The following is a 17,234-nucleotide window of genomic DNA, read 5'->3' as shown; positions in this document are numbered from 1 at the left end:
TGCTACTAATTATAATGTTAACATCCTAATGTAAAGAAGGCTAAGTAATGTTCAGCACTTTAAGTCTGTTATTTTTTGTAAACTAGTAGTCCTATTCTTTCATATGACACAAGCTTGTGTTTATTTCAAATATTTTGTAAACTAGAATGTTGATGACAGTTAATGAAGTTAGCTAGCTCATATGCTAACTATAGCTGAAAGTAATGCTCACCACTTTTTGTTTAGTTGATGTTTGTTAATGCTATAGTTGTTTTGAGCTGCTAAGACAAATGGAAATGTCATTAGTTTGAAGGTAGGCCATTTTGTCATGTAGCATTATTTGACAAACTGGATCCAGCTGTGAATAGAAATTTACACATGGAAAGTTTCCAGGCCGTGGAGCCTTCGGTCGATAAAATGCTTTTGGCAAATAACAAAGCCATCCACCAAACAAGTAGAGCAAATGAACTCAAAATCACACATGGTAACCTCAGGATTTTCAGGATTTGGCAAAAGAAATAATCATGGGATCACTGAAATCAGAGTCATAATCTGCATGTTAGGAATATCTGTACAAGAATTTATGACATTACCCCCAATGTTTCTTGAGATTTTTTAGTTCAAACCAAAGCTGTTGACTGACCATACCTTGCCTACCTAATTACCTAAGTCAAAGTTTATTCATGCCACACTGCTGGCAGCTATGTAAATATTGTAAATAATCTATTACTCTTCTGCCCCTGAGGAGACTTTTTTAAATGAATCTACACACCCTACAGAAAGGTTAGAGTGACCAGCTGTTCAATCACATTGCTGCAATACTTTCACAATTTCCTCCAGCCCTCTACCCGAGGCCCAGAACATTTCACCTCCTCTGTCACCAGAAAGAAATAGAAATGTACAAAACAAGAGAGAAAAGGAGATAGTGAACTACAGCAAAGGGGGAATTGCATCAGATTCTCACAGCTTCCCGGCAAGTTCCTTAAGAGCACAGGCATCAGCGTTTGCCAGTAAGACTGCTGCAACAGAGACAACTCTTCCTGAGGTGCCTACAGAGAGCTAACGGCAGGACAGCCAGATTGGGATGAAGACAAAGGGAAGATGAGCGTGTAAGGAAAGAAAGACGTAAAATAAAACAAGTTAGAAATGGAGTAAGGCTTAACATAAAAGGTGGGAAACATAAGGGCAGAGAAAGAGACTGACTTATCTTTGGTTAAATTTGAGTGTAGTGGGTCAAAGTGTTAATCTCAGAAAGCAGTAGCACTTCTCAATAGTTTTCCAAAGAATTGACACACCAGCAAAAGAAAAGAGGTGCTGATAGCAGAGAACATAGAAATCTGCTTTTGATATCAGCTGCCACAGTCTGGTGGCTCAGTTGTGAAGTTCAACCACTTCTTATCTTGTATCTGTGTCTGTCTCTTCGTTCATCTTTCTCCATTCACAGGACAAACTATATAATCTCCACATCATCATTGAGGACATTTGAAGAACATGGCCTAAGCAAACTTCTTATCAAAACATAACAAACATCGTGTTGACGTGCAGAAGAGAACTGACTAACCCACCTTGTACTGACAGAGTGTCTGTTCCAGGGCACGTAACAGCTCGAGTAGTGACTGGACGCAATCCTACAATCAACATTTTGTGCATCTTCGATAAACAGTACCTTTCTAGGTTATGTTTGCACACATTAGGATTTTGTTTTGCTACATCCCACTTGACTTTTTATTCTACACTCCTGCCAACTGACTCATTCTGTTCTCCAAATCACACATTGTTTATTTCAGTAAGCTTTCATAATGTCGTATTCAAGGCGATGTGACGCTAGATGTTTTGTTTTATAACATATTCAGGTCTGGTGCTCTACAATATCATCTCTTCAAGTGTCCAGAGAAGGCATTGTGCTTTTCATCATGAGTTGTGCTCATTAGGCTACAGCATGATTTAATTTGGTGTAAATATGTACAAATCCAGGCACATTTACATACCTTTCCAAATAAAAAAGGTGTGAAACTCTTGGGAATAAATTAGTATATAGGTTCATTAAAGTTTTTAATCTGGTTAAACTGACTGGAATTAAATGTGATACCTCATTGCCATTGGTTACCAACCTAGGGTCCTGGCTCCCATAGGAGGCCACAATGCTTTCTCAGCTCTGAGGTTGTCAACATTAGATTTGCACATTTTAACCAAAACCATGTTAAAAAGATTTACTGGATAGTTTATACAGAGGACTTTTGGTAAGAACAAGTGTGTCTAGGCCTTTACTGTTGAGATCAATTAAAACTGATGTTAATATTTGAAAGCTATGTATCACTTTTTTCCAGTGTGGGACTAGGAGAGCTCAGGTATTCTTAAATAGAAATAGGGGGACAAGTAAAGTAGGTTGGGAACCAAATAAGTGACCTACAAAAGCAAACCTGACCACTAGTGGCAACACTCACTTTCTTCTATGAAGTTGATTTTAGTTCTGTAATGACTGCTACAGGGTAAAAGCACGCTAAAGAAACAGGCCTTCTTTCACATTTTCTACAGCAAAGATTCACAATGAGTCATACATTTCATTGTTTGAAAAAAGCAGTATGAGCTATTTCGACAGAAAACACAACCTACACCGAACAAGATAAGCGAAGAGATAAGATACACTGCTTTGCCCACAGGGGGTGCCAAAACCAACGCAGAGCAAATGTTTCTCACAGGAGCTTTAAGCAATTACTGTAATTGAAAGAAAATGTATTTTCAATAAACAAAAAACAAGAACAGTTGTTGTCACAGTTAGTTCATTGTGTCTTTATCTTGACATTACAAGTTAATTAATATTTTTGAGACAACAAAGCTTGTTTTGTTGATACATCACGTTATCCAGTGAAAACAAAGGGACAATATCTGAAGATCACAGGATCATTATTTGAAATTTGAAAGTATGTGCCTGGTTCATGTGATCATGCATGATGACTGTCTATGAGGATTTGTACTGAACAGTCTGTCAAACCTTTCAAAGCACTCAAAGTCACTTTACAAAGCAGACATCTAAGCACATTCTTTTGATAACTAGTAACTTAACAGCATCAAGCTGGCTCAGAACTCATGACCCTTGATGACATAATATGATAAAAAGAACAAGTCATATTTTATGGAATAAATACGTCTTTAGGTTCATTAAGTAATAAAAGCATGGCCACCCTCTGCTCCCATAGTTCCATGATATAATTTTGTTTTGTCTTGTTGGAGGGTGTAACTTGCAGGATGCGGGGAGAGGAAAAAGTTAGGGGTTTTCCTCAGTGAGACCGCAAATAATACATCTCTGAGGCCATTCTGCTCACTTTAATAGACCTCATATCACTATCATTAAATATCGCTTAAAGGTTTCTCATCAGCTCGTAATGAAAAGAAAATCAACGCTCTCAAGTGACTTTGAATCTGAGTGAGGTTCCTTTTTTTTTTGCTTTGATGGAGACAAAGGGAAAATTTTCTGTATCGGTACTGAAATTCATCATCATCTTCTCGTAGATCTTTGTCATGCACCTACAGATTCTGTGGTAAATATTCCCAAAGGTGTCTGGGGGGATTTTTAGTTGTGGTGCAGCAGGAGCCAGGGTGTGACGGTGTTCAGATACGTCCCAACAACAAAGGTCATACAATTCAGCTTTGTCTCAAATCTCACTTCCAGAGAACAGTGAAACAGACAACAGTCAAGCTTGAAACAATCAGGCAATGAAACTGGGTGGTAGACGACCAGGACTCGTGCAGACTTTAAGACACCATGCATGTCAGGAAATAGTTGAGACCACTTCCTTTACCAGAATAGAGAACTGTCTTTTTGCTTCTCTACAAAAGGTTATGGAACGGTTTTAGCTTGTGTACTTGCATGTGGGTTTTGCTGCAGATAGGATGGCTTAGGACAGCATGATGCAACACATCCTGATATGTACAGTATATGTGTATATGTATGTATGTATGTATGTATGTATGCCCCTTTATATTTTACCTCTTATTTTTTAACTATAAGTGAAAGTTACAAGTTGAAAATTAACTCTAAAGCTGTTAGATTGAACAACAATCCAAATGATTTATCTTCTCCCCTTTTCTTATTAGCTTTAGGGAGAGGATAGGAGAGGAGAGGAGAGGAGAGGAGAGGAGAGGAGAGGAGGAGAGGAGAGGAGAGACACGAGATAAATTGTCTTTCCAACCTACCCCAAATAGGTCAGTCAGCAGGGGTATGTATTCAGAGAATTAGGAAAGCAAAATGCAAATGTTTCTGGGGCACACAGATGCATAGACACACACACACACACACACACACACACACACACACACACAGCTGGTAAGCGGCTTATGCTCCAGTGCAACAGCTTTCCCATTAAAACCATTCTCCTCATCTGTTGTTGGAGAGAAACAGGCCTCATAGAATTGTGACCACAACCCGAAAACCTCAAACAAAAATCCTCATACAAGTTTTCCTGCATTACATTTCTGACTTTAATAATGTTCAACCGCCCTTGCTTCTTGTGCTCATTGAAAGAGGTCTATGTCCTTGATTAATAGGGCCATTAAGGGGAGCCTCCAGGCCTCTGATAGAGGTCAGTCAGACATGTTACTGTTGCACTGCAACCTTAGTTTTCTGAGAAGACTGAGCATGGTGTCTTTCTAGAAATAGATATAGTACCCGTCCTGTTTTACTCTGTTTGAGATGTACAGCATTTAATAGTGTGACAGAAGTAGGCAGTCAGCAGTTTACTATCCGTATCTACATTGCAGCTCACGGCTCCTCAGAGACACACATTCATATTCATCATTTTGACATTTGGTGATGACTTGCGAAATAAAGAAGTTGTTTTTCATATCATCCATTAATAACTGTCCTTTCTCTATTTTTTTGGTGAATTGACCTCAGTAAATGCATACAGACAAAACTGCAGAAACAAGCATGAGGACCAAAGACACAACAGTGAGAGGCTAAATGAAACTGAATTTAATCAAGATGTGGAGAAATGGACCTAAGGCAGCCACAATTTTTTTTCTAATCATTCCACACCTTTTTTTATGCACACACACATATCTAAGAGTTGAAATCAGACTTATTTAAAGTACCAAACCCTTTCAGCAGAAAAACTGCCAGAACCTTGGCTGTATGATGGAGACACATTGTCCAGAAACTGTTCACGCAAGGGTGTGGTGACAAATGCTTTCGGTCTGTTTGTCTCTCAAAGAGCAGAAACAGTGAAAGATTATACTTTATTAAATTCCTGCCATTTTTTGGTCGCTCCTAAACATGTTGCACACCATCTAATCCCTGTTTTGAGTTTGATGGAGTTCCAAAACATTTGAAACTTGCCAGAGTCATCTCATTATATATCAAAGGGATCCAGTTTGGAGATGTTACTTTTCTTTTCTGTATTTGAATCAAACACTTTATAGAAGAAAAGAAACAAGCAAGTGAACAGCTACACTTGCAGAATTGATTTGTTACATGAAATGCTATCTGGTTTAAGACCATCGCATGAGACCAAAACTTTATTATTATTTTATATAAGACAATTGATCATCTATATTCTTTGATATGGTACTTTTCTTGGGAGACAAATTGACACATTTGATATTCAGATTCTTCTCATTGAACAATAAGCATTGCAACCATTAGTATAGCTTTAAAGGGGATATACATGACTATTTGGAGTTATGGCGTTGTATAAACAGCAATTTTTCTGTTGCTAGTGAAATTAAATGTGGGGTGTCCCAGGGAAATGTCCTAGGTCTTCTGCATATTTAATATTTATATTATAAAAGAATATATATAATATAAATATATGTATGTAATCTGTCAGCCATACCCCTACTGTGGAATCAGCTTTATTTGACAAAATCATTCAGCTACATTTAGAACAACATCACTAACCAGCTGTCTGTCTTAAAATACTTAAAGTCAGTTTAAATATAGCTTCAAAGCTTAGAATTAAAGTGGAGACACTGATTGCTGCAGAATCGTGTTAAATACCTGGAGTGTGAGTTGGATAGACCCCTGTGTAGAGGGCAAGAAATGAAAGAAAAAGAGTTAACAAAAGAGTACTAAAAAGATAAATTACCTAGATCAAAATCTACTTTCTGGCCCATACGATCTAATTTTCTGATAAGGCAAGTCTGGAAATGCTAGCCTTTTTCTTTAACAGCATTGATCCAAGGGTTTTCTTTGTTTGATTGATGCTTAGAGAGTTGGGTGTTGTGGGTAAGAGTATATACTATATGTGAGAATCTCGTCAGCAGTCATCATAGTGTAACTAGTTTTAGTGCTGTTCTCAGAGTTGCACATGTCTATGTTGCTGCACACAGAGGACTTTTTTTAAGGTACAGTGGTTAAAGATCCAATTGACTTGCTATAGAAATGTTATCATGCAGAACACTTGCATGCCGACAAGAAAAATGACAGAGCCAAATCAATTAAATCAATGCTGACAAGAAGACAGCATATCAGAGTGAAAAGTCTTCATTATCAGAAACAAATATTATGTCATTATCTATGATGTTTGTAGGGTTGGTCTGCCCCTCACTTTCTGACTCCAACAACTTGACATGACATTTAATTTGACAGAATGAAATCCTGGGGATTATCAACATCAACATCAGAAAAAAAAATCTCAAATGATTCAGTAAAATATCCTGAGTTCTGCAATATTGATTTCCAAAAAAAATGTGTCACAAACAATAAGCTCCTTTTCAGGAGAAATTCATTTTCAAATACTGTTAAAAGTGTGATTTTTTAAGATAAGATTGTCAACATGGGGATTTTTTTCAGGAACAGGAATCACAAACAGATGTACTCACACAGTGTATGCACACCAACGGAGAAATGAAAGTGGTGTGATGTATTGTATTTATTCAGCCTTGTATTGCACAAATAATGATATCGCACTGGTGAAGCACATTGCACTATCCACATTATATATTGCACTCTTTGAAACTTTTTGATCATTTATATCAGAATTTCTAAACATGTTAAAGTTCCTGTTTGTGACAATTTTAGCGCCCCCTATGGACAATTTAGTGAGTGTACATGTGTAATGATTTTTTAACACAAAATGTCATGCTGTCCTTCAACAGTCAAACTTATCAATTTGGAAAAAGTATATATTTTTTTTCTCTTTAGTATTTCAAAAAGAGGCCCCAGTATCACTTTCAGTCTGTTTCTCAACAAACATAAACTCCTCACCGATTCTTTAGCAAGATAAACATTTGAATAAGCCTTCGCCATAACTCTGAGATCAATGCTTATTCATAGATGTTTGCAGCAAAGAAAGGAAGTTAGCCATAGTCATACCTGTTAAATATGTACATATATATGCATGTTAGCATTCTGGTGTTACCATTTATTGTATCGCACAAAAATTTCAGCATGAGTGTATACTCTAGTTTGGTTTCTAAAGGTGTCTACAAATTTGTGTGTAGAAATTCAGCTGAAAATGCTGAATACCAAACTCATGCCAAAAGAATATTCACACATGTTGAATAATCCAAACTATAAAGAAAACTGAAAGGGAACATGAAATAAAGAGAGGATCCACCACTACAATACGGTGACCCTAGATGACATTCAGAAATGCAGACAGGGACCTAGTTGCACACATATACAGTATATTCTACAGGATTTGTAATCCTCTTTCATTCCATCAGCTTATTAGATCCAATAACTGCTGGCATTATTTTTCAGCTGTATTGATATTATACATGAAAGGCTGGAGTGATGTACGGCTCTGTTTGTGATAGTACTTTCACTTCTCAAAGAATGTATCTGTAGTCTGAACGTTTTTCATGAAGGACAGTAAAGGAGAAATAAATGCAGACAGAAACTCATGAACTTCTCGTTCAACAGCATGGTACTGTATGAATCACAACATCTGTTTTATTGATGATATGCTTGACTGTGTGTCCACTGTGCACGATCCATGTTAAAAAAAAAACACTCAATGCTGACTCTGCTTACTTACAGTACAACAAGAATGAATCCTGGAGCATAAAAATGGGGGACAGGGGCAAGATTTCATAGCACAGGTACATAAATATGAGCGTTTACATGCACAAATGATCCAATGACAACTTCCTTTATTTGCTACTTTTGCTTAAAGGCTGGTGCTGATAGGAGCAGGGCACGGGGGGCAAGGCAGAAAAAAACAGTTTTACAGTACAGTACTTGGTTTCCATCACATCACCATGGGGAGGGAAGCAGGGAATCAGTTGCTATGTAGAAATAGAGAGAGAATAACATGAAAGGGATTTATTCAGCTTGTGTACAAGTGGAAATATTGAGCAACTGATCCTGGGTCACAGTTGAGACCACTTGATCCCATCCCGACTGTGGACGAATCACAATAATGAAAGAGAGGAACTGTGCTGGATCAGTCTCAGGTTAAAGGTCTCACAAGTCCAAAGACAAGGATGGAAGCGAGTTATTACCAATAAAGAGGAATAATATGGGAGCTGACAGTGGGAGCATCAGGTGGCCAGCCACAAGCTTACACATCTGTGCCTTCTTAAGTTAAATGTCTTTTTTTCCTTACATCACACTATTGTATACATACTGTACAATACCCACCGAACGGCCACTGCGTTCCCAGCAGGAGGAGAGAGAACCAAGGTGGCGCAGGTTTTTCTTACACTAACATTCAATACTTAATAAACACAGGAGGGGACTCACGCTCAAACACACACACACACACACACACACACACACACACACACACACACACACACACACTCACGCACAAATGGAAAAAAAACGGTCACATAAGATTTAATGCTTCACAACACAGCCTCATCATGTACAGGAAACTTCATCTTTAAAAAAAAAAAAAAAAAACGTCTTTACTATATTACAAATAAAACATTAAGCCCTCTCCAGTTGTTGGGAAAACACTGAGAGTAATAAAATCATCCTAACCACACAAACATACAGTGGTTGTTTGATAGTAAAGTCCTTCTTGTTTTTGTGTGTTTGTGAAAGAAAGAAAGAAGAAAATGAAGAAGAAGAAGAAGAAGTATCTGTGTGGTCATGGCGAGAAGATTGAAGTGGCATAAGAAGGATTGAGTGGTCCTTTTGAAGGGACAAAACAATACTAAACTAAACAAAAAAAGTGCCAAGGTAAAGTGAATTCAAGTAATGTGTGCTTTGTACACAGGAGAGAGAGGGAAAGAGGGAGAAAGGGAGGGAGGGAGGGAGTCCTGTAGCTCCAACATGGCCATTACTACTGGCTCTTCCCGTGTTCACTCAGGCTGTTCGATGCCTCTGTTGGCGCCTCTCCGCGGGCAGCCTTGGAGAGGACGTCCACCCACTTGGCCTGGAGGTCGGCATCCTGGGCACTTAGGAGCAAAGTTTGCAGGGTGTGGCTGAGCCGCACTGCGTGTTTGAGCTCCGACTTGTCACCTGCTGATGACGGCGCCACGGCCACCTCGAAACCAGGAAGTGGCACCGCCCGCGCACCCTTGGAGTCCTACAGAAATATGTAAAACAGTCAATAACAGGAACAGATATAGTAGTCGAGGAAAAAATACTTTCAATAGCAGTATGTAACAGCTTGTCTTTTCAGCTGTATATAAAGTAAACCCGGCCCTCCTCTCTCCCTTCCCCCTCTTTCCTCTGTATAATCAGGAAAAGCTCATCCAACTCCCTTTTAATCCTAATCTTTGGAATGGCAGCTTTCTGCAGCAGGATTGGGATATTAGTCTTGGAAATGAAAACCCGTAGAAGCTTTATCAGGCTGACTTTCCTTCACCACGCCATCCACGACGAATCGCAGCAGAAAGCTTTCCAAACACGATTGCTTTAGGGAATCTTTTTATTTTATTTTAGACAAGCATGTAAACAACTGGTAAAAATGTATCTCTGAATGATGTTCTTAGTAGATTAAATCCTACATTCAGAGCCAAGGTTTCAAGGAACTACTGGAAATCCATAATGCTTTAGTCTGATCAGTGCAAACGAGGACCGAGTCACACAGCCAGGCAGTGTTCCTGAATGCAGCAACAGCAGTAGGGGCGGCTCTACCTGAGGTCGCATTCAGGACAAACAAATCCTCCTGGCCCATGTCTACAGAGCACAGGCAGCCAGGCACAGCAGGATCAGATGGATATGACTAACACTCACTGATGTGCACAGGCTCAGCACTGTACAGAGGGCATGCTTTAAAAAGAGGAAGTACGGTACACAGGGCATGAAGAGTAGCTAGACGTGTTTAGCAAGAGGATTCACTGATATACACGACTGACTGAGTGTCCACATGGAGCGACTTGTACAAAGTCTATTGTGCTTTATTTATCAAACGATTTGGTTAACAGGGGGGGCAAGGAGTTCCAATAGAAGTGTGTATTTTACTTGTTGACTATATGAGAAGAGGAAATACATTTAGTAATAATCAACAGCTGGATCATAACACATTAACACACACACCTTTTTACGGTCTGTATGTGTGTGTTGTGTCGAACTCTTACCTGTCCATTGCTCTGCATGTACAGCACCAGTGGCTCTGCCTTGGTGACAGCCACCCACATCTTGGTCCAGCTCTTCCCTTTCTCCTGCACTTGAAGGTGGCCACATAGCAGGCAGTTCTCCCCTGTTAGAGATGTCTGTCTCTAAAAAGATAGAATCACATGTCAGTATTTGTAAATAGGCAGACTATTGTCATAAATAAGGTATTTATGAATATGAATATGAAGATGCAGTGTAGGGCTGAGATAACTGAAAGCACCTGACTGAGAACTGATTATTTAACTCAATAGTATAGTTGAATCTGTTCCCATGTAAATCACTTTGTCTCAATCTGTTTCAACAGTTTATCATAGTAATGATTTAGTTGAACTAGCTTGTAATCAATACTGATCTTCTACCGATAAACGATTACATAACGGCAAAGTAGGGCACAATGAGATTTGTCCATGGACAGGTGTCCAAGCCTCTACTGCCCTTTGTGTCAACCCTGTGTGGCCTACACCGCCCCCGTGTGGTGACAAAGCTAAATGCAACTGAGCTTTTTCTATTTTTCCTGCGAGGAATCTCATCGCCGTGAAAAACAGCCTGAACTTGGACGACTGTTCCTCCTTCAGTTGCAGGGTGTAATTTTACTGGAAGTCATCAGAGAGGGAATTGTCTCGAGGTATAACCATGTTAATACCTTCATGAACATGTGCTGTTTAACGTGTGTTATGGCTTTGTGCAATAATGTCACAATGATTGACATTAGTACTCATCAGGTATTTTGTACTGAAGTTAATAAGTGCACTACTGTTTTATTTCTTTGTTTCTTTGTGTTGCAGTCTTTGTTGGCATTGTTTTTTTGGGATACTAGGCGATATGGCTCTGATTGAACTGCCATAAGATAAGATAAGATAAGATTTTATTGATACCCAAAGGGGGGAAATTCAGGAATCAAGCAGAAACTGAACTATAATGCACATGCAGCTTTTTTTTTCTATTACTGTTTTCATGTGTTTCTTTTTGTCCGTCTCACCTCAGGCACAGCTTTCTTTTTCGGTTCACTAACGCCCAGATTCTCCAGGCTGAGGCTGGCTTCGAAACACTCTGGACACACTCGGCTTGTTTTGTTGTCCAAGGTCTTCGAACACTTTGCACAGATGGCCTGCAGAGGGACACAGAGAAAAACAGAAAATGTGATGAAAGGCTGCGAGGTTGTTATCTGTTAATTGTCTGAAGTCAATGTTCCACTTATTCCCAGACTTCTCCCTCCACCACTTCATCATTTCTACATGCAACCAAACAGTTTCCAGATTTGCCCTGTTCCATCTGTGCTCACCGCTCCACAGGACTTGCAGTGGTGTTTGCGCTTGGTGAAGTTGAAGCTCTCACTGCAGCCTTTACACGTTTGCTTCTCTTTCTCCTTTTTCCTGGAACTTTTCTGCAAAATACACATGTAAGAAAACAGTCACATGTCAAGGTCTACGGGCTGTTCAGTTTCAGCACAAATAAACCAAAGGAATGTCTGAGGGCTCATCTTTCTTTATCCTTTGTTTGTCTGACTGTCTGTCTTCCATTTCGACTTTCCAATAACAATGACAAAGATGGAGAGACACCCACACAGACAAACTTTACTTCTCTAAAAGACAATGGTATCCACAGCTGTCTGATTGTTATTTTAGATGCATCCTGGGACATAGAGTGAAATGTATTTCTTTTTTTAAACATAACATGAGAGCTTCTCGCTTTCCTTCTGAGGATGAGAGAAGCAGATGGATCCATTACTATTGTGAACCACTAATATCCCCACAGAGATTCAACCTGCAGACCACTTCACCTATAAGAATAACTACAAGAACATCTGTCACACAGTAAACCACTGAAACAGCTCAATCTGTTTCCATGAATTTTAACAGGGACACTGAAACAATGGAAAATTCATTTCTATACTGTAGGTGCAGAATTCTTCAAAGACTTTTCATTTGTAGCTGTTTTATTTAAGTCAGAGTATGGTGCTCTGAATTTCTGCAGATTCTTGCAGTTTCAGCTCTCTGATTTATTTAAAACCTCTACCAACCCAAGCTTCACTCATAAAGTTGTTTTCACTTCATCAGCTTAATGCTAATCTCACAGTACAGACAGAAAGTTTCATATTTCTTGTGATGTGACATTATCGGTTCATTATCTTATTTATTTAAAATAGGGTCAGTGCACATGAACATTTAAATGTTAATATGCCAGATAATAGCCAAATGCTAATTTCCATCAAGACATGGGACATTAAGTGCTGAGGTGCTAGTGTATTGGACCTTAAAGGTAATAGCATAGCAATCATACAAAAAACAGCAGGTCATGTATCATTATACAGCAATTAAACAAATATTGTTCCTTTTGATGTTGGTAAGCGAAACTTACACCTGCTCCTGATTAAGTCAATTAAAGTATATTATTCTCATCTGTTAAAAAAAGTTATTAAAAAATTGATTTAAGCTTGCATTTTTTCTGGCAGAAGAAAATTTAATAGAACAAAAACAAAGCTGTTAATAGTGCAATGGAGTTCCTATATGTATATACATTATATGTGTATACAGTGTTTGTTGGTTTTGCTTAGCACAATTAAAGTGCACTAAATACCAAAACTAATAAGGGGTCTCAAGTTGTCAAGTTACATTACAACATAATCCTGAAGCGCAGACTTTTGAAGTTTTTGATTTATTCCATCTATGTTGCATTTAAATGATCCATATAATCGAATCATTCATTTTAGTTGTAGTGTGTTAGTAATATATAACTATCTTACTCTTTCATGCAGTCTTTCGCCGTCTGAGTCGATAGATGTGTTGCACCAGGGACCCTGTGGAAGAAACAAAAACTTCATGAGTGCAAACAGCTTCTGCTTGCAGTTACATATCGCTACCACTAGGTGTCAGTCTAAATCTGATCTTCTGGCTTGTGTGAAGTGACATTTGGGCTGTTTCCAACTCCAGCCAGCCCAAAGTGGGTCAAAGCTGATCCATAAGAGTTTTGTATACACTTTGACTCGGGCTTTCCCTATTAGGTCATGAGAGGGTTCTGGGATAAGAGACTTACAGGCGCTACGTGTTTCAACTGTCAGGGAAAGAAAGAGCTTCTTTATGTGTCTGATACTACAACATCCATAGATGGGAGAGCAGTTCGCGCAGACAAAGACCAGACTATGACAGACTTGTTTGGTCTACCACAATTCTCCCATGATTCATTGCAGCGGATGACTTCCTAATTGAATGATCAATGACGAGACTGATTAAGGGAGATTGAGACTTACCGGAGACTCAGGGATGTGGTCATCTTCCCGGGAGAAGGAGCTGTTGAAAGCTTTATTGAATGTTTCACTGTTTTGTTTGTGCCGTTCAATAGTGGCCAGGATCACCTAAGAGTCAAAGAAGAAAAAGAAGAGAGGGGGGGGGGGGGGAGGAAGCCATCATGGCAGAAGGTGAGGGACAAACAGAACGAAATAGATCGATTATTGATTAGACACATCAGCATTTAAATACATTTATTATTTTTTGTTTTGATTCTACACTGCATTCTTACAGCCTGATATTAAATGATCTCCTCTTGTGTTATCCAGAGTCTGTTACTTAGCTTCAAAGAATAAAATTGCTAAAATTAAACCGAGATGAAACAAGTTTTACAGCTGTAGACCTGTCCCTTTGCTTCTTTTTAATGCTGCCTTCTCTTTCAATTCAGCCCTTCCCTCACACATAAGGTGTCAAAACACAAACATAACACCTCCAAAACACCGCCCCACCCTCTTCTCGATCCTGCAAAAATGTTTTAATCAGCTTTTCTCTGCTGTAATGGACTAAATGAGCAATAATGAGGGGCTTTATTAGAGAAGTTAATTCCCAAACACTCTGAATGAGTGTGGGGAGGAAATCTTTGTTAACTTAATTTTCTGATGAAGCAGAATTACCAAAGAACTACCAAAGGCGCAGGCTAATAATGCTGCATGTTTGTGTGTGTGTGTGTGTGTGTGTGTGTGTGTGTGTGTGTGTGTGTGTGCTGGTGCTTAGTACTTGCCTGTATCCAGTCTTCCTTCTCCTCAGCCGTCCTGTAAAACAGCCACACACACAAAAAACTATTATGTTACATGAATTGTTACCTTAACTACAATATTAACAAATAAATAAATAAATATATAAAATAGTTTCAAATAATCACATCAAAATGTGTAATAACTAACAGGAGCAAGCTTGCTGTGATAGCAGTTGCTTGCCTGACATGCCAAGAATCTAATAAGATAGCAAGCTAAGCTTTTTCTTAAGTGCTGGTTAATGGTTGTGTATACTTTGTTGTATTTAGAGTAATTTGTACAGTGTGTACATTTCCAGATATGTGGAAAGACAGACACCTGTGAAGAGCACAAGCACGCTGCAGTGTCACTAGCTAACTGGAGCTAGTAAGTAGTTAGGTCTTTGCTAGTTCATTGGCTAGCTTGCAGTTTCTGTGAAGGAAAATTACCTTGTTTAAGAACATGTAACTTAAAATTAAAGTATCACTGCCAAAAGTTACATAAAAAAAAAAAAACTACTACTTTCCCAACACATTTGATCAATTCTATGGCTATTTCAACCTATTTATTTACTTATTACTGAAATCATTAAAAACTAGCTCATAAATATACACAATAGCTGTCAAATTTCCATTTTAATTCAGGTCAAAATGAGTTTCGAGTTTTCCCGCTGTCATTTCATTTAAAGGTATTTACCTAGCCTGCAGCTCCAGGGAACGCTGCTTGCCAATGATGGCAAACGTGTGAGGAAGGTTCTGCTTCACATTTTCCTGCACCTAAGGTCAAGAAACAGAGAATAGTACATATGTACCCAACAATAAAGAAGGCAGAGGAGTCAACAAAAGAACAAAAGGAGAAGCAGATGTGTACCTCCATGCCGGCGATGTCAATCCTCTCTCTTACACTGAACTTCTGTCCCATCAGTCTGAGTTTAGGCACACAGTATAGCACCATATTGTTGAACTAGATCAAAGACAGAAACAAAATATTATCACGCATAAAAATCCCCTCCAGAAGATTGATCTTATAATTAGCTAATTGAACACCTTCACGCCCTTACCAAGTAGAGGTATCGGTCTTGTGCTGTTCCGTTTTTGGCTGACATCTTCTTGATATGGCCTTCTTTGATGAGCTCATTGGCTGGGTTTACAATGTCTTCTTCTCCTCCGAGCCTCTCATAAACCTCCAGCAGCTTGTGCATCTTCTCCTGCACACAAAAGTGCAACAGACAGATGAGAAAACAAGACGTAGAAAATATAAGAAAATACACTAAAAAGATGAGGCTATGAACCAAACTCCATTAGAGGTGGTGGTTTTATTATCGGCTTCTTAAGCCACTCATTCATCCAGCCATAGGTTTTCAACCAAGGGAGAGAGCAGATATCATCTTTCTTCATTGATTCAGAAACACATTTGTCTGCTAATGTTGTTTCAAGGTTGTGAGAAATGCAAGTAGCATGGCCAGACACAGGAAAGAGATGTAGAGGATGATTGTTAAAAAAGAGTCAGTCAGGCTTCCTCAAGCTGCGAAACCCAAGGCAGGAAACAGCAACATCCTGTCTGTACTAATTCAACATGTCAACTCCTCCAGACAAACTTTTGCAATGTTGCTGACTGTCAGAACAGCGTCACAAACTCTTTTATTGGGTAATGCATTAGCCACTTCTTGTACAGCTTGGTGAGAAAGAAAAAGAGTGTAGGAACGAGGTGACAACAACAACAACAAAAAAAAATGGATGAGTGAATTCGATTTTTAATCTTGTTAGGTCTTACCATTTTCCTGATTGCTGCGTTGGAATGGTTAGCTGCAGTAGAAATGAGTTCCAGTGCCTCTGTAAAAAGAATTCAAAAATATAAATGTTAACATTTCAGCTTAACATCAAGTTTGAGTGAAACAGGACTTCAGCCTGACTATGATATTCCAATAAAGTGTATCGTATGTTATCCTATAGCATCGTATCGTAATATCAGAGTCAGACTGTATACTTGTGTTAATCTTTCTTTCTTTTACACATAGGAACATTTCCAAGGTTTTAACACAAGCTGTATGATACAAATATACAAAAATGCACTGTCTCATCATTGAGCACACTGACTGCATTAGGCTGGCTGCTAGCCAATTGAGTCTTGTACTAATGCCTGGGAGCACCTGAGTCAGCCATCTTAATCATGACCTACATAAACAGAAGAGACACACAGCCACAGGAAATGAGGCCACAATAACTGTGATTAACTGCATGTCAGCTGGAAAGGGAGGAGAGAAAGTCCTCCCATGGACCCCAACAACACAGTGTGGTGAGGTTACAATCTCCAGGAAACGGACACAAGGAAGTGGGAGGAAATGATCATCATGTAAAATTTAATATGTGGTCCTGAAGACTCATGCACTGAAGTCAAGTGTGCTATCTGCCTCAACAAGGCAGCAGTAATATGAGGGTGGCGTACCAACAACTGTATAACAAGACGTCCTGGAGCTGCTGAAAGTCCTGCCATTACACCAGTAACAGATTTCCTAAACTGGTTATCCTAGTTGGGACCAAACTAAAGGGGGGAAAAAGTCTCCCCACAAGATTGTCTGAAGAAATTCAGAAATGAATCATCTCTGTATATAAAACTATAGATTCTGTAAGGTGTATTATGTCATTTAAAGTCTTTTCTTTTCAACAGTACAGGTATATTTGGCCCAAAAACACATTCATTAGCTTGTATAAAGCTCCCTGGATTTTAAAGGTCAGCTAAGCCCCC

At 39.0% G+C, this 17,234-nt stretch overlaps 1 protein-coding gene across 1 annotated transcript in view; it reads right to left on the bottom strand.

The window, feature by feature from the left end:
- Nucleotides 1-7,826: 7,826 nt before the first annotated feature.
- The window catches only part of fgd (faciogenital dysplasia), a 54,817-nt gene continuing 45,409 nt past the window's right edge, over nucleotides 7,827-17,234 (bottom strand). The window contains exons 9-19 of the mRNA XM_020629513.3: nucleotides 16,263-16,321; nucleotides 15,550-15,696; nucleotides 15,360-15,452; nucleotides 15,186-15,265; nucleotides 14,498-14,528; nucleotides 13,740-13,844; nucleotides 13,236-13,289; nucleotides 11,775-11,876; nucleotides 11,472-11,600; nucleotides 10,456-10,596; nucleotides 7,827-9,458 (exon numbers count right to left, since the gene is read on the bottom strand). Of these exons, the coding sequence (XP_020485169.2) occupies nucleotides 9,213-9,458; nucleotides 10,456-10,596; nucleotides 11,472-11,600; nucleotides 11,775-11,876; nucleotides 13,236-13,289; nucleotides 13,740-13,844; nucleotides 14,498-14,528; nucleotides 15,186-15,265; nucleotides 15,360-15,452; nucleotides 15,550-15,696; nucleotides 16,263-16,321 (1,187 nt within the window). The 3' untranslated portion in view covers nucleotides 7,827-9,212. The remainder of the gene's footprint in view (nucleotides 9,459-10,455; nucleotides 10,597-11,471; nucleotides 11,601-11,774; nucleotides 11,877-13,235; nucleotides 13,290-13,739; nucleotides 13,845-14,497; nucleotides 14,529-15,185; nucleotides 15,266-15,359; nucleotides 15,453-15,549; nucleotides 15,697-16,262; nucleotides 16,322-17,234) is intronic.

This window comes from Labrus bergylta, chromosome 12, assembly GCF_963930695.1.
Source record: "Labrus bergylta chromosome 12, fLabBer1.1, whole genome shotgun sequence".
Lineage (NCBI taxonomy): Eukaryota > Metazoa > Chordata > Actinopteri > Labriformes > Labridae > Labrus > Labrus bergylta.
The sequence above is the reverse complement of the archived record's forward strand: the minus strand, read 5'-3'. Positions and strand labels throughout refer to the sequence as shown.